This window comes from Callorhinchus milii, unplaced genomic scaffold (genome assembly GCF_018977255.1).
Source record: "Callorhinchus milii isolate IMCB2004 unplaced genomic scaffold, IMCB_Cmil_1.0 Scaffold20, whole genome shotgun sequence".
NCBI lineage: Eukaryota > Metazoa > Chordata > Chondrichthyes > Chimaeriformes > Callorhinchidae > Callorhinchus > Callorhinchus milii.
Genome location: NW_024704761.1, coordinates 2183018 through 2206013, shown reverse-complemented (window position 1 = coordinate 2206013; position 22996 = coordinate 2183018). Strand labels below are relative to the sequence as shown.

At 46.1% G+C, this 22996-nt stretch overlaps 2 protein-coding genes across 2 annotated transcripts in view; one reads left to right on the top strand and one right to left on the bottom strand.

The window, feature by feature from the left end:
* acsf2 (acyl-CoA synthetase family member 2) overlaps nucleotides 1–22996 on the top strand; it is a 33194-nt gene that overhangs the window by 8520 nt on the left and 1678 nt on the right. Inside the window, exons 8-15 of the mRNA XM_042342326.1 lie at nucleotides 641–789; nucleotides 1633–1724; nucleotides 3696–3772; nucleotides 19910–20017; nucleotides 20645–20796; nucleotides 21215–21356; nucleotides 21675–21785; nucleotides 22357–22425. Of these exons, the coding sequence (XP_042198260.1) occupies nucleotides 641–789; nucleotides 1633–1724; nucleotides 3696–3772; nucleotides 19910–20017; nucleotides 20645–20796; nucleotides 21215–21356; nucleotides 21675–21785; nucleotides 22357–22425 (900 nt within the window). The remainder of the gene's footprint in view (nucleotides 1–640; nucleotides 790–1632; nucleotides 1725–3695; nucleotides 3773–19909; nucleotides 20018–20644; nucleotides 20797–21214; nucleotides 21357–21674; nucleotides 21786–22356; nucleotides 22426–22996) is intronic.
* Nucleotides 6522–14751, bottom strand: chad (chondroadherin). The gene is made up of 4 exons (XM_007888780.1): nucleotides 13967–14751; nucleotides 8262–8425; nucleotides 7468–7610; nucleotides 6522–6580 (listed from the first exon to the last, which is right to left on the bottom strand). Exons 1-3 carry the CDS (start codon nucleotides 14735–14737, stop codon nucleotides 7472–7474), a joined length of 1074 nt encoding a protein of 357 aa, XP_007886971.1. The 5' UTR covers nucleotides 14738–14751; the 3' UTR covers nucleotides 6522–6580; nucleotides 7468–7471.

Sequence of the window (22996 nt, the reverse complement as noted above, 5' to 3'; positions counted from 1 at the left end):
TATTGCAGGGATAATTATCTGGTAAACAGTGACCACAACATTAATAGATTTAATACAAACATTGAATAAAGTGGAGGCTGGGGACGTCAAGGATAAAGACACACAACTGGAAAAGGAACTTTTAAGATTAGAAGGGCAGTGACAAACAGGCTAGACAACTGTCAGACAAGATAGTAGATAAACAGTTGGGACGTTTTTATACCCGTGATACATGCAAGTGGAGTCTTGTAGCTTAGTGATTAGAGTGCTCGCCTCGCAAGCGAAAGGCCCCAGGTTGGATTCCCAGGCAGGATGAAACCTTTGGCAAGTTTCCTTACTTCACGCGCCTCTGTTTACCTAGCAGCAGCGAGGAACCAGGTAATCAGTTGATTGATCGGTCACTTTTCTGGGGGCAATAATCTGGTTACTCAATCGACGACGGTTTGTGGGAAGCTGCTGTGGGCAATTGGCTGCCACGTTTCACCCACAAAATATACAGGAAATTCACTTTAGTATATCCTGTGAAGAGCCTTTGATATGCCTCAAAGACGTGATAAGGTGCTATATCAAATGCAAGAATTATTATTATTATTATTATTATGTGATGCTCTATCTCTGTACCCCTCAATCACTACTTTTTCTTCTTTCTGTTTTTGCCCAGGACACTCGGATCTGTGTGGGTCTTCCCCTCTATCACTGCTTCGGCTGTGTGGCATCTTCTTTGGTGATGACCTTGTTCAACTGTACCGTCGTGTATAGTTCTCCGAGCTTCGAGGCCAGGGCAGTCCTCCAAGCGATCCAGGAAGAAAGGTTTGACATTGACGCAGTTGATGTTGGTCACATTCTTTCATAAACCGAGCACCAAGCAGTTAGCCTTCATTTTACTAAGGGTCAAGAGTCAAGGCTCATAATATACTGCTCTCAACAACAATACAATAAATTGCATTTCTATATTTGTACTGAGGTTGTGAAAGGCGCTAAATAAATGCAATTTTGTTTTGTTTGTTGTAATACAATCTTCAAAGCATTTCCTCCAGAGTGGAGACGAGAAGAGTTTTTTTTACCCAGCGAGTTGTTATGATTTGGAACGCACTCCCTGGAAGGGTGGTGGAAGCAGATTCGATGGTAGCTTTCAAAAGCGAATTGGATATGTGCTTGAAAAGGAAAAAAAATTTGCAAGGCTGTCGGGTAAGAGAGGGGGTGTGGGACCAGTTGGATAGCTCTTTCAAAGAGCTGGTACAGGCACGATGGGCCGAAAGGCCTCCTTCAGTGCTGTAGGATTCTCTTATGCTGTAGTATTTCTTTATTCTTTGGGACCACTTGCTTGGAGACCAGATGCCTGCTCTGACCTAATCGGGGGAGGAGTAAACTCCTCCCTATATATCTGGTTTAAGCTCAGTGTTGTTTTCTGAGGAACCTCTGACTGACTGTAGGAAGCTGTAGATTTGAGGCCATTCTTAGGTAAGAGGTTGATACAGAGACCAATTTATTTACCTGTTGCTCACCTGACCTGAAAACAATTGACTTGTGATGGAGAGTGGAGGCAGAAGGCAATTGACTTGTGATGTTGGGGTGGGGTGGGGTGGGGGATGGAGGAATGCAGAAAGGTTATGAGAAAATCCTAAAAGCCTTGTCCTGTGGCTGTTATCTCAGGTGCACCGTTATCTATGGGACTCCTATGATGTACATAGACATACTGAGCCAAAAAGACTTCTCCACCTATGACCTCTCTTCATTGCAAGCAGGTAAGATTGCTGTGTTCTTTGAGCAAATCAGTTTTTGCTTTTTTAGGTTTTTCTCACGATGAACTTTCACATCTGGCCATCTCTGACCAAAGTCTGTTCTGTTCTGGCCATTGGCTGCCCTTAATTTGGCACCAAGTTTGCAATCTTTTGAGGGTACAAAGTTGTGAGAAATGGAAATATAATCCTGGGGGATAGTAGACTGAGATTAAGCACAACGTGGGGACAAAGGGAGCTTCACTCCATTTCTCCCCGTGCTGTACTTGACCTGGGAGTGTTGGGAACCCGCCAGCTTGTGTCCTTGGTATGGCTATGCACTGTGAGCTTGTGCTTGTCAGGAATTGAGTTCAAGACTTGACATTTTGCCTTGAAAAACCTTGTGGCGGTTTCTCGGCTGACTCCTGCTCTTCCAATGTACTGAATCCACCACTGTGTGGCACTATTGACCAGGAGGTCAACATCCCCACCACAAGTGCTGATGATTTTGTGATCTGTGGCCATGGGAGACTGTAACTCTCTTCTCATTGATGGGACTGAAGATTCTTTACTGGGTTTCCTTTGATTGTGCCCACCTGTGGGAAGAACCTTCTCTCAGCCTCTTGAGCTCATTGCCCTTGAAATAATAAATAAGAGTATATTGGAGTTTCACGTGACGAACATTTGTAATTGATAAACATATTCAATTGTAAGATGGCAGAGATGTGTGAAATGCCAGCCAGTCATCTCTGGCTCAGAACTCATCACTGCAGTCTCCTTCCTCCTTCGACGTTCAAGCACTGCATAGAATTCTGGTCACTGTGACATAAGGCCCAGAGGCAGTGCAGAGGAATGAGGATGAAACCCCCTTATTCCACCCATCAAAGGCTGATCCTTGCACAGATGGCAACCCCATTGGGAAGACACCATTGCCCTCCATCTTAGAGGAATGGGTTGTGAGCAATAATTAAACAAGCTGGGGCTCTTCAGTCTTGAGAGAAGATGACTTGAAATGAAGAGGGATTGATAAAAAGTAAACCCAGATCAATACTTTAGAGGGGGAACACCAGTCCTTGCCAAGCTCCACTGGCTCCCAGTCACTGAATGGATCAACTTCAAGATGCTCTCAATCCTTTTCAAATTTCTTCTTACCCTCGCACCTCTCTACCAATCTGACCTGCTTAACCCCCACTCCATCACCCGCTTCCTCTGCTCCGCTTGGTTGGCTCAAGCATCCTATTTGTCCCTCATGCCCTCTGTTACCCCAGATGATCGAGTTCAAGATCCTCATCCTCACCTTTAAGGCCATCCATGGCCTTGCCCCCTCCAACCTCTCTGACCTGCTGTCTCTCCCTACGAGCCTGCCCGCTCCCTCCGTTTATCGGGCTCCGGCCTGCTCCATGTCTTTCGCCCAACCCGCCCAACCATCGGTGGTCGGGCTTTCAGCCTCTCTGGCCCCACACTGGAACTCCATCCCACGGTCCCTTCGCATCGCTTCCTCCCTTGCCTCCTTCAGGGCCGGTCTCAAGACCTTTCTCTTCGACCGTGCCTTTGGTCATCCTCCCACCTCTCTGCCTTCCCTCACCCCTACACCACCCCTCCCCCATGCTCGGGCCCTGACACCTGACTGTTCAGCGCTTTGGGACGTCCTCCTGACATGAAAGGCGCTCTATAAATGTAATTTTGTTGTTGTTGTTGTTCCACCATCGGTGGCCATGGATTCAGCCACTATGTCCCAAAACTCTGGATCTCTCCAACTCAGTCCCTCGGCCTTGCCCCCTCCCTCCTCACCTTCAAATCCTGCCTAAAGATCTTCCTTTCTGATTATGCTTGGCTCGTTGTCAGACTCCGTCACTGTCAAGCGATCTGAGTCCCTAACCCGTGTGAAATGTATTTTATAAATGCAAGTTGTTGTTGGCTGGGAGAAGAGGGAGGAGGCCAGGTAAGAGATGGCCTTGCTGTGTGGAGACTCAGGTTTTATTTCTCCTCCTTTGACAGGAGTTGTGGGTGGCTCGTTTTGTCCAGGGGAAGTTCTCAAAAAAGCCATGAAACAAATGAACATTGGTACCATTATTGTGAGTACAGCCTGATTCCCTCTCTCTCTCTCTCTTCCCACACCCCCACTCTCCCTCTTCCCCCCAACTCTCTCTCTTACCCCCCCACTCTCTCTCCCCGCCCACACACCCTCTCTCCCCCCGCACACCGTCTCTCAATAAGACTGTCCCAGAAGTGTAAGAACGATGGTAGGAGAGCTCTTCTCAAATTCCAGCTGTGTTCAAGCCTTGGATGGACTTGGGCTTCAGAGCTCATTGTGACTTGTCAATGGGATAGGAATTATTTAGCATGAAACAGAGCGAGAAGAATGTAGAAACATTCAAACAGCATAAATGCTGGTGATCTGATGATTACTAATGGTCACTTCACCTGTCCGTGTCTCTTTCCCGGTAGCCAGGGTAACACTGGCTTAATTTTGACAACGGATTAGTCAGAATTCTCTGAAGTAGATTCGAGTCTCCGTCGATCTGAGACCTCGAGGAACATCGTCCCTCTGCTGAAAAGACTAGGAGTGATGCTGCCTTTTATGGCCAAATAGAAAAATATCACCAGAGTGTGCAATCCGAGCACAATGACCAGGAAACAGTGTGTGAGTGGACAGTAGGTTCGTATACGCTGTTGAAGGTTAGCAGGAGCTCCTGTTGCCGTTTTCAAAGTTATTGCTCGTCTCTGGGGGAAGGCGGGAAAGAGAGGGGTAATGCAGAGGAGGGGAGAAAGGGAAAGTGGGACAAAGTGAGGGAAGGTTTGCGAGAGAGAAGGGGAAGATGCCTAAAAGTGGTACAGAAATCCACACCTGTTTCCAATACGAAATGTGCGTCAAGCTTGAAATGATATGAAAATATGTTTTTATTGATATATTTGTAGCAGGTAAAGTGCGGGAGAGTTGCTCAGCAATTCACACTTACTGTAGATGAGAATGTCAGCTTGGCATTGAGACGTGTTTAGGATAGTCTTGTTTGAGGGCCGCAACTTTTGGGGCCGTGTTTTAGAGTGACCTGTACATTGTGCTAACCTTTTTATACACTGGCTTCAGCAAGGAGATACAGTGTACATACAGCCACTTTGGTGAGACCCCTCTTGGAGCCCAGCGCTGAACACTCAGCCATTGAAGGCTTCCAGGTGACTTACGTTGTGTCAGGAATAACAGGATTAAAAAAAAACACAATAATACTGTTGCAGATACAAGGATGCTTGGTAGCTTAGCAGTTAAGGGCCCATGTCATCAGGAATGTCTGGCTTGCAAACCAGTAATCAACAGTTCTTTAAACTGATGGTGCACTGGGGTGAATCCCATTCGTACCATTTATACCTATCCCTCCACTCCCCAACCACCACCAATAAAAACGAAATTGATCTAGCAATTGACAAGACAAACACCCGGACAACTAGTATCGCAAGGGGGTAGGGTGGGGGAGGGATTGGGGTGTGCACATGGATTCCCACAAATATTGTTCACATCTCTGATACGATCTCAAAGGAGAATTTCGATCAAAGGTTTCTTATCACAAAGCATCTCAGTACATCTCCCTCCGCTCTCAGCTCATTGGTCATGTGCACCATCCTCAGGCTTCCTGATCTATTGAGGGGCTTTCCTTTCCCCCTGTCATTGTCTGGGAGTCCCAAACAGTGCCTGGAGCTGAATGTGTGAGATGGATTTCAGCCATTCCCAGCCCGGCTGAGAGAAGAAACGGCCAGAGTGGCTGTCACTTACTCCTACTCGGAGCCAGGCTCAGTGCCTGAAACCCACTCGTGAGCAGTTAGATTACAAGGGAATATGCAGCTTCCACCTGCAGGGAGAGACTCCAGGTGAGACTTGCTAATTGTTCTATATATGGTCTCCCTCCCATCACACCGATGTGGGTAATAATAGTCCTTACATTGGATACAGCGCCTTTCACTTTGGGTGGACATCTCACAGTGCTTCACAGGATGTTTTGTGAAGTGGAGGGACCTCGGTCTAGTGTCTCGTTTGAAGAACGGCACCTCCAACAATGCGATGTTTCCCCCAGCATTACATTGGAATGTCAGCCTCGACTGTGAACTCAAAGTCCCAATGTGGGGCTTGAACCCACTACTTTCTGACTCGGGTAAGAGTGCTACCGCTGAGCCAGGCTGACACACACTGAGCCGGCCTGATACACGCTCACACACACAGCTCTGCTCGCCAGCGCTGGGGAATAAACATGCTGTATTTGCTTTGGTATCATTGACTGTGTTTTCAGTCATCTTTCCCCCTTTCCCCCCCTGGGCCCACCCTTAGCTCGGGGAACAGGCCAGTAATGTTAAGCGCTTTGGGACGTCCTCCAGACGTGAAAGGCACAGACTGTATAAATATGAATTGTATGGTTTCATAACCGCGGTTAGGGCAGAGGTTTAGTCCAGTCCAATGGACAGCAATTACAGTTAGAAATGGTTTGATAGCGCGCAGAAGGTCTCTGTTACAGTGGCTAGTTTGTTTATCCCATTCACTTATACGAATCTTAACAACAGCCTCTGTAGGTCTACATATGGACGATGTTTTTTGTTTACAAAGTTGCCTGCACCTCTCTGTTAGCAATCTGTTTCCTGCACCATTAATACCCACAGACATTTGTGGGCCTATATCTCTAGACAAATATACATTTATCCATTTTTTTTTTACTGTGCTGAAAGCTGCAATCCAGATGCGTTCCTCAAAGGTTTGAGGAATTTGAAGTTGAATTATGAATATTGTGGAGGGTGACTGAGAAATTCCTTTGGTGTGTGGAAAGTGTCTGTGAGGAGTCAGCAGTTGGCATTGATCGATGAACGGAGGAGCCTGTCTCCAGGACGGACATTCCCATCACCAACTGGAAGAAAACCGAGAGAACCTGTCAGACAGCCAAGCCAAACTTCAGCTTGGCCTGATAAGCAGCCCCAAGCCCCAGTCACAGAGGATGTAGTGTTTCTTGTTGAAGGTGTTTAATGTGCCCGAACACAGGCGAGCTGTGTGGTGTGAGCGCTGGACAGTGCTATCATTCAGTACCTGCAGGCATTGGGATACACAGTTGTATTTTTATGGGAGGCTTTGCACCCCACATTGTGTTTTATAAACAATTGGGAACCAAAGCCGGAGCATTTGGCTAGTAGTCAGACTGAGATTAGCTGTCAGCCCACTCTGAATGAGAATAAATCCACAATAATCGAGAACAGAGTGGGGAAGCGTGATGGAGTCCAGCTGAGGGATTGTACCACTGTCTGGAAGGTTTAGTATTACAGCAGATACAGCATTAACCACGAGGGGAAGATTGTCAGCACATCAAACCCAACTCTGAACTTCTTTCCCAGGACCCTGAACAAGATTGCCGTTATCAGTGGAGACGTCATACAGTGTACAAACTGTACAGTGCTCTGCTCTGACAATCCCCCAGATAAAAATAAATTGGTCCTTCACTTCATCATGGCTGTTTGTGGGGCATTGCTACGTGCAAATTACCTGCCACGTTCACTTAAACACACAGTTACTACATTTTACAGTAAAATCCTCTTGATGACGTGATCAGGCGCAATATAAAAATGCAAGGATTATTGTAATTAATGACTGGAACATGTTAGCAGGATGTGTGTTTGAGGCAAGGACACTGGACTTATTCAAACTACAGGGTGATGCTGTGTTGGATCTGTAGAGTGAGTGATGAGCACAGACTGGTTTAATGGAAGGCTGCGGCTGTACTGCCCCAGGCTCTGCTTCACTTACCTGCTTAGAGAGTGTGTTTTTTGTTGCGCTTTGTGCGTCCCTTGCAACTCTGGAAGGCTGTGGTGTGTCGGATCTGCTGGCCTCTGTACTGGCTTGGAGAGGAACAGACCGCGTTCACCTGATTCCTACTGCTGTCCATCCAGCTGTGGAGATCAGGTAAAGTGATAACTCAATATTTGTTCGTTCTCTTAATAAACCCACCCTCTTGGTCTCCCACCAATGTCTCCACACTTCTGCCTCTGACCTCCTCAACCTCCCCACCTCTTGCTCAAATACACTGAGTCAGTGTGGAACCTCGGTGCCTGGTTTGATTCTCAGCTCTTCTCTCTCCCTCTGCATCCGGTCTCTGACCATGACTGTTTTTCTTCACCTCCACTACATTACCTGTTTCTATCCCAACTTCACTCTAAATGCTGCAAAACTGTTATCCGTGCGTTTGTCACTTCCCGGCTGCGGTAAAGTGTCTCGAGAGCTTGTGATGAGTATCGGTCAAAGAGCGTCAATTAAATAAAGTCAACATGTCTTTGGGACACCTGTACAGGGAAGGCAAGTGAGCACCAAAAGGGGCTTCCCTAATATGGGAGCCATCGTTAGAATTTTTTAGGGGGGGAAGATTTGTTGTACAAATCCAGCTAACAGTCCTGTGAATCTCTGAGACGTTTCGATGACGATATATCAAATGCACTAATTATTGTTATAAAATTTAGGCTGCGTCTCTGTGAAGTGTTTGTGTTGAAGGAAAGAGAACAAAGGGAGAAAGGTTGGAAGCTGTGTGTCTTGTGACCTCGATATACCTTCGGAGGGGGGCCAGCGCACAGTTACACTGCCACGAGTTGTTGGATAGAGTCATGTTCTGCATTTTGGTCAGGACCAGGCTGTTTGGCAGAGTTTCCAGCTTGTTGTTCCCCAGGTGGAGGGAGGAAAGGCCGGTTACACCGTTGAATGCGTTCTCTGAAAACTGAACCAGAAAACATCGTTAGATTTCCAAATTCTAATATCTATTCCATGTTTTGATATATTTTACAGTAAATTAACAATCTTAATTGAATGTCTTAAAACTCCTAACACAACATGGAGAAAATAAGGTATGAAGTAAGAGCAAGGGAATGACCCTGTGATCTCAGTGTTGGCAGAGAACATTCAGAAAAGGAAATGCAACTTTTATTACAATTAGAGACGTGATTGTGGTAATAGCCAATGTTGAGAAATGACCTGCGGGAAGGACTTAAAATACAAAAGGGGAAATGAATGCGTTTTTATTTTTAAAATCAAACTTTGGAACGTTGTTCTGAAACCTACATCTCTCAATATTGACTGTGTCTTCAACCACCTCCCCTCCCCTCCAATGGGCTTCCACTGGGTCTTTGTAAAATGTTTTTCAGACTTTGTCCCTAATGAAAGGCACTGTATAACGCCAGGTTGTCATTGTGATTTGTTGTGTGTCGGCTCAGTTTTCTGGGGCAGCCTGTGACTGACCCCAAACCATGTTAATGGTTGGTGTTTGAGTCACCTAATCTGACCATAACCTGTTGATGATCACTGGTCACTTGATGAGATTCAGGGAATTTGGGAACAGGCGGAAGGGAAGCTGTGAGGGACTGGATAATGCTAATGGGAGTGTAATTCTGAGGGGAAAGAGTTAAAGGAAGAATTCCATCACTTTTCTGTCTTCAAACTTTAATTTGGCAAAAGTGAAGCTTGGACTGCGAAAACAATCTTCCGTTCTGTTGCTTTCTTGGCTGTTCTCTTTCCCCTGGAATCACTAACAGTATTATAGGAGCTGAATCTGTGAACGTTCCCATTGACTGTGAAATCAAGGCTTCCTCTACCAGTGTTTGTGCCGGGTAATGATGTGGAAATTGGCTTGGATTATTTTCCGTACTCAAGTAAATGGAAATTTCCACTGGAATTCCATTGAACATGGAACGTTTACAAATGCAGGGACTATTATAAGTCATGGGGATCGTAGATTTACCCTTCATCCCAATCTCCAGTCATTCACTCACTCAGCCTCAGTCACTCTCTCAGCCTTAGTCACTCACTCACTCACTCACTCACTCACTCAGCCCCAGTCCCACCGATGTGCTCCCAAATGACCTCTTTCTTTGCTGTAAATATACTCGGGAGGAATGTCGCAACACAAGTTCTTGTTCCTGTTAAACTTCTCTGCCCCTCTTCAAAGATGACATTAGATTGCAAGGCGCAGTGATCAGAACTGACCACAATCTCCAAGCATAGGTCTGATCATTGCTTTGTGAGGCCTCAGAATAACCTCAGGAGACTTTTACTCTCCTGTTCTGCTGACATGTCCTCACATTGGTTTCAGATTTTAATAGCTTCACCGCGTTGCTCTGAAGTTGGATGTGATGAGTCTACAGTCACCCTTGGGGTCTCTGCCAATTCAATCTCATTCATTGTGCATTCATCCTTTACATTTTTCAACCACTGTATAGGCCATATAGTGGTTGAAGGCATGTGAGTGATGTATGAGGGTGATAGAGATAACTGCTATCCATCCTGCTGTCTCTTTCCCGAATTGAATGAAGGATTATTACAGGACATGATCATGAAAGGACCTTAAAAAGGAGTGGAGGGAATGCTGTCCCAACACCCCAGTTATTGGGGATCAGTTACCAAGTTCACATGCTAGGCAATGATTTCAAGAGATTGATAGATTTCTTGTGGATAAAGGGATTAAGGGATATGGGGATAAGGCGGGCAGGTGGAGTTAGAATAGATCAGCCATGATCTTATTGAATGGCGGGGCAGGCTCGAGGGGCCGAATAGCCCACTCCTGCTCCTAATTCTTACGTTCTTATGTTCAAATATTTACAGCTGGAATGACAGAGTTTCTTTGCTTGGTTAACTTTTACCTGTCCCTCACCCCTTTATTCATTGTCCCATTGCCAATCATCAGAAATTCACAGGCCGGCGAACATTTAAACTTTATTTAAACTCTTAGCCTCTATGCGCTTCACAATAATTACTGTGAAATGGAGTGACTGTGTATTCGTAGTCAAACGCGGCAGCACAATTGCGCACAACAAAGTTTCAGAGGAGCTGAATTATCTGGTTCGGTCCAGAGCCAGGAGCCTGTGCTGTTAGCTTGGCTGAGCTTGTGAGCACGGCCCCAGCACTTCTGAGCGAGGAGCAGAGTAATCAGCCAGAGAGCTTGAGTGTCAACATTCAGAAGTTGGGTAGTAAACGTATTGATGTAGAGGAGAAAGCCTTTGACGGTGAGCTTCATATATTCTGGATACACTCCCAAACTCTGGAACACTCTTCCTTTATCCCACCGCCTTACCCCTTCCTTCCCCATCTTCAGATCGCACCTGAAGACCTTCCTCTTCGACCGCGCTTAGGGTGGTCTCCCCCGGCTTGGGGTCGTGCTCCGCCCTTGTCAAGCGCTCAGGGACGCTACCCTGTGTGAGGGGCGTTGTGTAAATGTTAGTTGTTGTTGTTGGGGTGGGTGGGGTGAGGAAGAGAATGTAAACGTGACACTTTAAAGTTCGGGACTGAGATTCAGTGACGGCCATTCACCATTTTAGGAAGACATAAAAGAAGGGCAGTGTAGGAGTTGGTTTACACTGAGCTCTCACACAGAGCCTCCCCCTGTCCTGGTTCCTCAGCTCTTCTATCCAAAATCCACCGTATAAAGCTGTGGTTCAACAGCGCTGAATAAATTGTCTGTCAGGCTGCTGCTGAAGAGTGTAACTTTCAAATGATTGCAGTCTAGACTAAAGAGCTTGGATTTCAGGACCTGTTTGATTCATTAGTGAGGTTAGTGTCCAGTAATAGCTTACGTTATGAAGCACTGAACCCAAGTGATTCGGAATGCTTCCTGTGGGAGCCACGTGTGGCTGCTGTGGCTCTGGTGTTTTGTCTCAAAATGAAAACTTTTTTTTTAAACTGTAAAACAGAAACGCTGCTATTTTCTGCACTGAGACTGACGGTTTGTCTCGGGTTGTCTCCTGGACAGAGTTGGTTTGAATCCAGCCTGGACTGAGGGGATGAAAGTCTGCTCTGTCTGTTCACTATGCGAGTCTTGTGTGAAATTAGTTTGAGGCATCTCAACCCAGTTCCTCTACAGGAATGGTGGCCAATCTGGCCCACCACTTCCGCGGGACAAGAAGTGTCCCCTCCTCCCCTCCCCGTTCCCCCCCAACCCCCCCAGAACATTTGCACGAGTCTAGGTAAGTCCATGTTCGACCGGTAGAGTGTTTTCAGTTTTCTCTTGATTAAATATCTCTTGATTTATGAAATATTCAATCAACAAAAAATTATTTTGTTGGCCAACCATAAGGGTGTAGTTTGGGACCTTCCTGGCAATCTTACTCCCAGATTCCACAGGCTGATTGACGTGGAAATGGAATCTCAGTCGGGTGCTCTATCGCGACCATGTTTAAGGCAAATTGTGGGTGGGGTGGGGGACAGTGGAGGGGAAATGAACCATGCATATTCCCAACTTGTGCTTGACAGAGGCACAGGTGTAAAGCGCTAATAAAATCATTTATTCTTGGGACTTGCTTCCCTTATCTCATAAGATGCATCAAGGAAAAACTGTCTGAGGTACGGAATATTGAACCACTTGATGTTCTGATTGTTTCTGTTTCCCCAGTTGTGTCTCTTGTTGGTGCTTTCTCCCCCCTTCGCTCACTCTTTTCTCTTGGGACGTCCTCCTGACGTGAAAGGCGCTTTATAAATGGAATCTTGTTGTTGTTGTTGTTTTCTCCTCTAAATCTTTGTTTCAATCACTGGTACGACATGAACCTCATCCAAATGGCCATCTGATCTCATCCCTCCAGAACACCCACCCTTACCATACCCCCGACACAACATCAAGCTGCTTTTTAAAATGAGTCCCAGTGTACTGGTCTCAACCACCCTTCCTGGCAGCCTGTTCCAGTCATTGATTACCGTTTGGGTAAAGAAATACTTGCTGTGATCTGTCCTGAAATTGTCCTTGACAACTCTTGACCTGTGTCCTCTTGTTCTATTGTCTTGGTCCATCCTAATGTACTGATCTGGGTTTACTTTTGATGAGATAAATGCTCTGCTGCTCTGTGCTGTTAGATGACAAAGGAATCGGGTTCGTTCATGATTTGCAAAACACTGGTTTCTAACCCAAGGTGGGTCGGGTTCTCAGATGATGCTGTGGCCTGGTTGAGTTGTTATGTACAGTAGTTGTGTATATTTAACACCAGGTAAATTCAGATTGTCAACTGAACCACACAGTGTGGAACTGAGCTAGACATGTTGAGGAAGCTTATCCCAGCTGGGAAGTGGAGGTGGTCAGAAGAAGCAGCCAGCACAGTGTCCCATGGGCTATGCATAGCAAATATTAGTCCAGGCTCCTGAACAACATCAAGTCATGACTAGCATTGCCCTCCACCAGGCTGGACATTCACTGAACACTCACTGAATTCGCCCACAAAATATAGAGTCAATTCACTTTACAGTATATTCTGTGAAGTGCTTTGAGACGTCTCGAAGATGTGATCAGGTGCTGTATCAAACACAAGGGTTATTATAATTATTATTAAGGAGTAAGACAATACAGCAGGTTTGGTATTTGGCAAAGAAGTCAAATTAACTTGTTGACAAGATCCACCACAATTAAAATCTCCGAGACACTAACCCCACATGAAAAGCGCTGTCTAAATGCAAATTGTTGATGTTGTAATGGAGAAAGAATGCATAGATTCATAGAAGTTACAGCTCAGAAACGGGCCATTTGGCCATCCAGGTCGACTAGTGGCCTTTGGTGTAAACTACAGAGGTCAGTGTGTGATCCTGTGATCAGCCTCCTCTCCAGGGCTATGTCGGTGAGCGATCAGTGCTCTGGGATGCTACCCCGCGTGAAGGGCGCTATATAAATGCAAGTTGTTGTTGATAATCACCAGCTAGCACCATGTGGTTGCAGGGTAAAAACAAACACAAAAATGTCCTCACTCCAACGTTATCAACGGTCCATAGAGGGAGGGTAATAGAGACTCCAGCACCCCACACCCTGGCTAACACAATAACGGACACAGCTGGCAGATTGCCCGGCACTCCACAGAGCGCAGTGATGGCAGCACACGGTTAGGGATGAACACAGGTAAATATTGACACTTTTCGCCCTGTCATATAACTGAGCATCTTGTCCTGAGTCTTTTTTTCATCAAATCTGTTCATCTCTGTTGAACCAACCCTGTTCACCAGCAGCAAAAGACACACTCAAAGACATGATAAGGCACTATATCACATGGAAGGATTATTATTGTTATTATTAATTGTGAGGTTGGTCTTTTGGAGTTTGGGCTATAATTTATCTGTCAAATCCCGAAAGCTTATCCCAGTCTGAACCAAGTGACCATCTCCATAGCCAAACCTATTATCCCCCAAATCTCTCCAGATCAATGAAAGGCTGAATAGATTTCTGATGGGTCAGTGTGCACCAGATGAATATTGTTCCAGTTTTAAACAGTCAGATAAGAGCAGGAGGAGATACACTTACCCTCTCGAGGTCCATGTGGTCCAACCAGATGCGCTCCACGTACCGACCGAAGGAGTGGAAGGCGTTGTCAGGGATCAGTCTGATGGGGTTGTGAGAAAGATTGAGCTCCTCCACCACCCGGAGCTTCCTCAGACCCTCTGCCGGGTATTTGCTCAGCTGGTTCTTGTCCAGATAGAGAGCTGCCAAATTCTCCACCTCGTCCAGAGCGCCTGGCAGGATGGAGGTCATGCCATTGCCCGACAGGTACAGCCACCTCAGCTCCTTGGCACCAGCAAACGCCTTGGGCTTGAGTTGGGTGATCCTGTTGTTGGTCAGGTGCATGACAAACAGGCTGTTTAGGGGGGTCAGGAGCCCCTTGCTGAGGCTGCTGATCCTGTTATTGTCCAGGTAGAGGTAGGTCAGTTCTGAGAGGTCCTGGAAGGCACCAGGCTTGATGAGGCTGATCTCATTGTTGGCCAGGTACAGGTAGACCAGCTTCTTGAGGCCACGGAAGGCGCTGGCTGACACCTGCCTGATGCGACAGTCCTGCAGGTGCAGGGACACGAGGGTCTTCATGGAGCTGAAGGCGTTGGGTGGCAGCACGGGGAATCTGTTGTGCTGGAGGCTGAGCAGGCGGATCTTACTGTTGATCCTCGGGATCTTCCTCAAGCCCCGGTTCTCACACACCACGTGTAGCAGGTCCCCGAGGCAGTTACAGGCGGCGGGGCAGCGCGGAGCAGCCGACACCAGGGCCAACAGTGGGGCCAGCAGCAGCAAGCTCACACTCTGCATGGCTGCGCTGGACTGGGCTGCTCTGCTCTGCTCAGTGTGTGTGTGTGTGTATATAGGGAAGGGAGGGAGCTTGAAGCTCGGTCACGGCCAACGGCTGTTTATAAGCTGCTGGGCTCCGCTAGCAGCTCTGGGCGGGTCACACTGTGTTAACACTTCACACCCGAGCCACAGCCCCTGTGAGAGCTTCCCCACAACACACACACACACGCACACACACACAGCCCCTGTGAGTGCTTCCCCATCCTCCCCACACAGCCTCTGTCTGTCCACCCACTTCTCAGTCATCCATTTTCCTGGAGAATGAGGGTTTAAAAGTGGGAAACTATTAAATGTCAGTCAGTCAAATCAACCCGTCGGCTTACAATTTGCGGAGTTTGAATGCGATCACTTTCCAACCCCGAATGTGTAATGTTAGACAGTCCCAGCCAGCAATCCTGCTGTGGGATTGTGTGGGGAGGAGACATCTGCTCTGCTGGATGTACATTCCGTCCACAAAATACACAGTCACTCCACTTTACAGTGCAGTCTGTGAAGCGCTTTGAGACATCTCGAAGACGTGATAAGGCGCGATATCAAATGCAAGGATTATTATTATCATTATTATTTACTTTCTTCCTCGGGAGAAGCTTGGTGGCAACCTACTCAGATGTGAATCAGTGTATTTTTATGCCTCAAGATTTCTCTTGGTCCTATGAACCTTTTATTTATTGTATTATTTGGCAACTTGCGTGGCTGGTTAACTCGATATGATCAATCCTGTGGTATTTCTGCCATTTTGGGCTCGGTTTATGATTATATTGTGGTTCATTCATGCTGTTGGCATTTTGCAGTTTTGCAGTTTTTTNGAAAGTGTTGTGGAAGGCGATGAATTGTTTTAGCAAATTAAACGGTTCACCTTCAGCAAATATCTAGTGGCTTTTCCAGCTCAGGTTTCAGTACAAGAAATCATGGTAAGAGCTCACTTGATACTCAGGCTGGTGCAATATCGATTCCCACTCACAATTTCCCATTGTATAAGTTCCTTAGTGACCAGTTTTATTTGGGAGAATGATGTTTGTACACCCAGCATGTGATGTGATAATAATTATAATAATCCTTGCATTTGATATAGCGCTTTTCACGTCTTACAGACGTCCCAAAGCGCTTCACAGAACACACTGTAAAGTGAATTGACTATATTTGTGGGCGAACGCGGCAGCCAATTGCGCACAGCAATGTCCCACAAACAGTCGTGGATTGAAAGTGACCAATTTATTATTGTTTTTGGTTTTGGAGGGATTATTATTAGGCTGTGTGTGGAGTAAGGAAACTTGCCCAAGGTTTGGCCCTCTGCCTGGAATTGAACTCAGGTCTCTCACTTGCAAAGCGAGTGCTCTAACCACTGAGCTACAGGACTCCACTGTAGTGGGTAATTGGAGTTGAGGTACACAACAACCATGATCTTGAAGAATGGCAGAACAGGCTCGAGGGACTGAATGGCCTACTCCTGCTCCTATGCTACCCTACATGTTCCTATGACTGTCGTTAATTTAGTGCTGAGATTGTCCCAAACCCCCCCCCCCACCACACCCCCCACCACACCCCCGGTATCTAGTGTTTGCTCACGATATTTCACATCTGAAACTGAATGAGTGCTGAGCTGTCAGAAATTGTGCAGCATTGAGCATAGAGTTATGTAACTGCACACCTCACCTTTAAATTCAACACATGGTGAGGAATATTTATTAGTTCTGCGCTGTGACGCCATTTTTCTGTGAAGTGAGAAGCGAGGGCAGAGGGCCCATCCCAACTTACATAGAGATGAGGTTTTGAGCAGATCACTTGGAGATTAGTTTTGAAGCAAGTCTTGCCCTAGTTTTGCCCTTCCCCACCCTTGCCTGAGCCCCCACTCCTTTTCAGGTACTAAATAAATAAATGTGAATTGGTGTTATTATTAATATTATTATTAATTATTTTATCAACACAAAACCAAATTGAAGTTCAGAAGGCACATGGAACGGCATTTGTCATATAAATGCCGAGGAGACGGTGATCTCGGCTGAGAACCATCAACCTCTCCAGTGTAATTGTGCTTGTCGTACTTCTCACCTGAATAGAAACGAGAGTTGAACATCAAGCTCGTACACACACGGCACAGTGAGAGTTATGTAACTGGATTCTTGGTGTCAGGTCACCTCTACGTCCAGCACAGGAGGCAGGAAATAAGTATTTATTGGCTCAGGAGTTTGTGTTGGAATCCAGCCGACTTGGAAAGGGAAAAACAGATTTGAGCTCAGTGTCGCAGTCACCCAGAGATATTTTATAGTCTTGTGGGGATTAAGGTTTCTGTTTGTTCTTGAAAAATATTAAATCTATTCATGAGCATAAACCAACATTTCAGAATTGAATAAAATATAACTGTGAGAATTCTTTCTCAATTTCTACAAGAGGATGAATTACTCTGGTCCCTCACTGAGCCTCCCCAGGCCTAGGTACGTGGGTGTGTGTGAGGTCTGCAGCAGTCTGTAGCTGTGCATTGGCTGATGTGAGGAGGCCAGAGGGTGGACTTGGGAAGTCAGTTATCTCTGGAGATTAATTTTCTTTCTTTAAACATTTTAGTTCCATCATAACATCACCAGTGCAATGGGCTGTCAAGTTTCCTTACACCATATACCTCCGCTTACCTAGCAGTAAGTAGGAATCCGGTTGTTAGTCGATTGGCGGATTGCTTTTCAAGGGATAATGATCCCTTCAAAAAAATAATAATAATAGTAAATTGGTCATTCAATCCACAACTGTTTGTGGGACGCTGCTGTGCGCAATTAGCTACCACATTTCACCCACAAAATCTACAGTCAATTCACTTTACAGTATATTCTGTGAAGCACTTTGAGACGTCTTGAAGACGTGATAAGGCGCTATATCAAATACAAGGATTATTATTATTATTATATCATGCCACTTTTCTTTCTCTTTAAAATCAGAATATCTTTTGAAGTATTTTGCTAAGGGCCAGTGAGTGTGACATCTGATCTGTTAATTCCTGCTTCTGCAGTAAGTGCCACAGCCTGAACTCCATCGTCAGATCAATCGTCCCCTCTCACACCCTCTAAATCACTTGTCTCACCCTGGCAAACATTACTGTTTGCGGAAACAATCAACACCTCATTATTCAGTGGCCACTGTACTACAGTAATTCACTGTGTAACAGGTAAACATAGGGCCAATCCAAAGCTAATTCTACTCCAAATATAGAATTCCAAGGTTACAAACCACATCCAGTCTGAGATATCCGTATCCAAGCACAACAGTTAAATTAGAATCAAAGCTTTATCCAAGGATGAAATGTTCTCAGTTACTGACTTCGGTTTCAGTTCACTAAATATAGTTAACTTCACTGAAATCCATTTCAGAAACGGTCTTCAAAGCATTCCATGGCTTTGGTTCTTCCTACCTCTGTGACCACCCCACCCCCACCATCGGCGGTTGGGCGTTCAGTCTCTCTGCGCCCACCCTTTGGAACTCCATCCCACGGTCCCTTTGCCTTGCTCCCTTCCTTGCCTCCCTCAAGGCAGGTATCAAGGACCTCCTCTTCGACCGCACCTTTGGCCACCCTCCTACCCCCACCCTCCCTGCCCTCCACCTCTGCAGATCCCAACCCCCAGCTCGGGAATTATTAAAATAATAATCCTTGCATATGATACAGCGCCGTATCACGTCTTTGAGGCTTCTCAAAGCGCTTCACAGAATATACCGTGAAGTGAATTGACTGTATATTTTGTGGGCGAAACAAAATGGTGGGCTGGGGTGAGGGGGGGGGGGGGGGAGAGAGGACAGGGAATTTACACTGAGCTGTTCTCTTTTCAAATAAATAAAATACATATAAAAGGGAAGTGTGGCCAAACAGGTGGTGGCAGAGGCCTGGGATCTGACGGGGCCTGTGGGTAAATACCGAAATTCAAACACGTCGATTTAAGACTGAACGATGGGTGAGAGGGTCTGAAAGGCAGCATTGTTGCTAGTTGGGTGTCTCCCAATAAGTGTCCACTGAAACCGTTCAATATTTACTGTAGTTTTTTAGAGGAGAGAAAAGCGTGACTGTAGCCCTCGGGGCTGGAGCGGAGTGGAAAATTTTCTCCATCCATCACTGGTGTCCGGTTCCCTCTCCGCTTCTGCCTTTTGTGCACAACGGAAAATTCCAATAAAACAGGAATCAGGCTTCACTTCAATGGACACATCATTATCATTGCCGTGGAAATGCCCTTCAATGAAAGATCCTCGACTGCCAGAGTGTGCACATGTGTGTTTCCTACCTCTGTGACCCGCCCCCACCACCACCACCATCGGCGGTGTGTGCTACACAGTGTGTAGCCGTCTCATATCGAAGCATTCATGAGCTCTCATCTCGCAAACGAGAGGTCCCAGGTTCGATTCCCAGGCAGGGCAAAACATTGGTCAAGTTTCCTTACTCCACACGCCTCTGTTTCCCCAGCAGTAAGTAGGAACCCGGTTGGTAGTCAATTGCCGGATCACTTTTCTGGGGGTAATAAATTCTTTTAAAAATAAATTTGGTGACTCAATCCACGACTGTTTGTGGGACACTGCTGTACGCAATTGGATGCTGCGTTTCGCCCACAAAATACACAGTCAATTTGCACACAGCAACTGCCCAACAACAGACATGCTTTGAGTGACTAATTTTTGTGCTGTAATGTGCTTTAGAGTGCTGTATTGTGGATGTAAAGGCTGCAGCACACGACCACCTAATGCTGACTGCTCCCCCTGTGCCGTTTCCCCAATAACCTTGTTTCCTATCTTGCGGATGAAGCCACGACACCGCCCCTGTTGTCAGAGCGGAGCTGAGCAGACGAAGTGAGGAAACTGGCTACGAGTGGGCAGGTCTGAATCACAGCTCCTTACCCAAGCAATGCCATGGTGTGCCAGGCCAGGCTGTGCCAGGCTGGGCTGTGCGGTGCTGAACACAAAGCTGTGTGTCGGGCGAAAGCAGCCAAACCTGGCTTGTTTCTGGCGCCACCTGTCGTCACCCACAGGGCCTGAGATCCCTGTCGGAGAGTATGGAATCAATCCTCCTGCCTGTGACACAGTGGTTGGTGCCGTGTGCTTTGAGACCGTCTAAAGACGAGAGAAATGAGCAGTTTTTTTTCCATTGTATTGTTTGTTTGTTTTGAGCAGATCGGCTATGGGATGACAGAGAACAGTCCAGTGACCTTCCAGGGCTTCACTTTGGATGAAATTACACGGAAAACCGAGACAGTTGGATATATCGGCTCCCACATTGAGGTATTTCGCCCACAAAAATATACAGTCAATTCATTTTACAGTATGTGCTATGAAGCGCTTTGAGATGTCTCGAAGACGTGATGAGACGATATATCAAATGCAAGGATTATTATTATTAATAGTAATGTTTCTGGGACTCCATTCACTGCGGTCCTACTTGGTACAGTCACTTCGCTGGCTTCAGCCCATCCAATTACTTCATGCTGTATCGTTGTTTCTCCGCACTCTTCTATCACTTACTAAAAATTCCACACGTTAAAGTTACCTTTTCCATTCAGCTTTTCCCAGCCTCAGCCCAGCCCCACAACAACGCAGAGTCCCACAGCTTGATCTATGTGCAGATAGTTCCTTCATATATCATGGTGACACCTGAGGGGAGGGGGGATTCGCAGCCTAGCCTCACTGACCCCACTCTCTCCCTGGACAGGGTGCTACTCCACACCACTGAAGGGTGGAACCTGGTCTGTGTTTCCTTCTTTGTGGCAATGAAGGCTTTAGCAGAGTTTTGGCCCAATCTTTGACTTGCCTTGTACTGTCTGACTATTGTTATTGTAAATGATGGTCTGCACATCATAGATGGTAAACGCAGGACCTCTCAATGTGGGGGCATTCTCACTTGTGTTTCAGGCTAAAATAGTGGATCCCCAAACCCAGCTGATTCAGCCACTGCAGACATCTGGCGAGTTACTGGTCCGAGGCTACTGTGTGATGCGGGGCTACTGGAACGATGAGAAAAAGACTAAGGAATGTATAACCCCAGAGGGCTGGTTCAGAACTGGGTGAGTGCTCGTAATCTGTGATCACAGCTCCCCAATGCCACAGTGTGTGGTGCGTTACTGATCCATACTATCTTTGTGAGGGTGTTATAATAGCCAGAGTCATACAGAGCAGGAGATATCTCAGTGATCCCAGCGTCGGTCCCATTCATCAGTCGGTAGAGCTCTCATCACAGTCAATTCACTTTACAGTATATTCTGTGAAGCGCTTTGAGACGTCTCAAAGACGTGATAAGGGGTTTTTACCAAATGCAAGGATCATTAACATAGGATTATTATAGGATTTTAATTTGATCGCAAACTCTCGGTTAGCTGGCTGCCTCCACATCTCACAATTATTCTGTCTAAAACGAGTGGAAGTTTGAAGGTGAAGCGGGCACTTTGGCTCGACATTAACCTCTGTTAATCATTGTGTTTCCAGCGACATCGCCTCATTAGACGAGTACGGCTACTGCCAGATTCTGGGACGAATGAACGACATGATCATCCGTGGCGGCGAAAACATCTACCCAGCGGAAATCGAGGAGTTTCTGCACACACATCCTAAAGTAGAGGAGATCCAGGTCAGCAGCTTGTCCTGGGCCAAGAAAGGGGAAGAGGAGGTGGGGAGGGGGAGGCCCCCACATTTTACATGTTCTGGATAAACCAGTGGCCACTCTCAGCGGGGGGTGGGTGTGGGGGGGGGGGGGTTTGCTCCTCATGTCCACTGCTTCCTCTTCTGAAGATCATTATCTGTAATAAGATTGATTAATAATAATAGTCATAGCATTTGATATCGCGCCTTATGGGGTCTTTGAGACGTCTCAAAGCGCTTCGCAGGATATTCTGTCCAAGTGAATTGACTGTATATTTTGTGGGTGAATTCTATCCTGTGTGTCCAGGTGATTGGAGTAAATGATGAGAAGATGGGTGAAGAAATTTGTGCCTGTATCAGAATCAAGGAAGGAACCGAGTGCACGGCTCAGGAGATAAAAGACTATTGCAAAGGCCAAGTATGTCATCGGAACACTCCACACTGACCTCGTTATGTTTTACAGTGAAAGTCCGACATTGATCCCATAACCCATATGTTGCCCTAAATTCACCTGTATTGTAAATGAGTTTATTCTAAGCCACTGAATACACAAGTAAGGAAGAGATGAATTCGATGACATTAGTTAGGCCACCGCTCATGTACTCTGGTGCAGGAATATAGGGACAGGCCATTCAGCCCTTCAAGCCTGTTTCGCCATTCTAATAGATCATAGCTGATCTGTACCTCAACTTCAATTAGCTTCATATCCCTGGATGCCCTTACCTCGCACAAATCTGTATGAATGTCTATTGTATTGTGTTTTGAAGTGGTGTGGGGATATCGCAGGGCAGTGTGACTTTGCTTTGAGAGCTAAGGCAGATTCAATCAGCCAAATGGCCTCCACCTGTACTGTACATTTCTATGGTTCTATGAAAGAAACTCCTTCAAACAAAATATTTCCGGTTCACCAGCTCAGTTCTCTACAAAGGAAGTGAATTGGAGAGAGTAGAGCAAGTGTACAAACTTTTCAACCTCTTTTTATTTCACAGATTTCTCACTTCAAGATACCCCGTTACATAATCTTTGTGAAGGACATGCCTATGACAGTCACTGGGAAGGTATGTGACCCTCCCACCCCCCAAACAACAATAATAAGGGACACACTTACTTTCTGATAGATGAGAAGATGTATCTCACACCAACAATGTACAGACTTGGCTTTGTCATTCAGTGGAGAAGAACATTGAAAAAAGGCCTCTGTGACACTGTCATCTGGGTCCAAATCCATCAAACAGAGTAATTAATCTCAACACGTGACATACAACACATATCAAGTACAATACAAAACAAAATTACCTTTGTAAAGTGCCTTTCACGTTGGGAGGACATCCAAAGGCGTTGAACAGTCAAGGATTACAATTAGTACCACGTAACTTGCAGCAAGTTTCCTTACTCCACACTCCTAATAAAAAGCCCTCCAAAAAACAAAACAGTAATTAATTGGTCATTTTCAATCCACGACTGTTTGTGGGGACATTGCTGTGCGCAATTGGCTGCCGCGTTTCGCTCACCAAAAATATATACAGTCAATTCATTTTACGTATATTCTGTGAAGCGCTTTGAGACGTCGAGAAGACGTGAAAAGCGCTATATCAAAGGTAAGGATTATTACATTATTATATAACATAA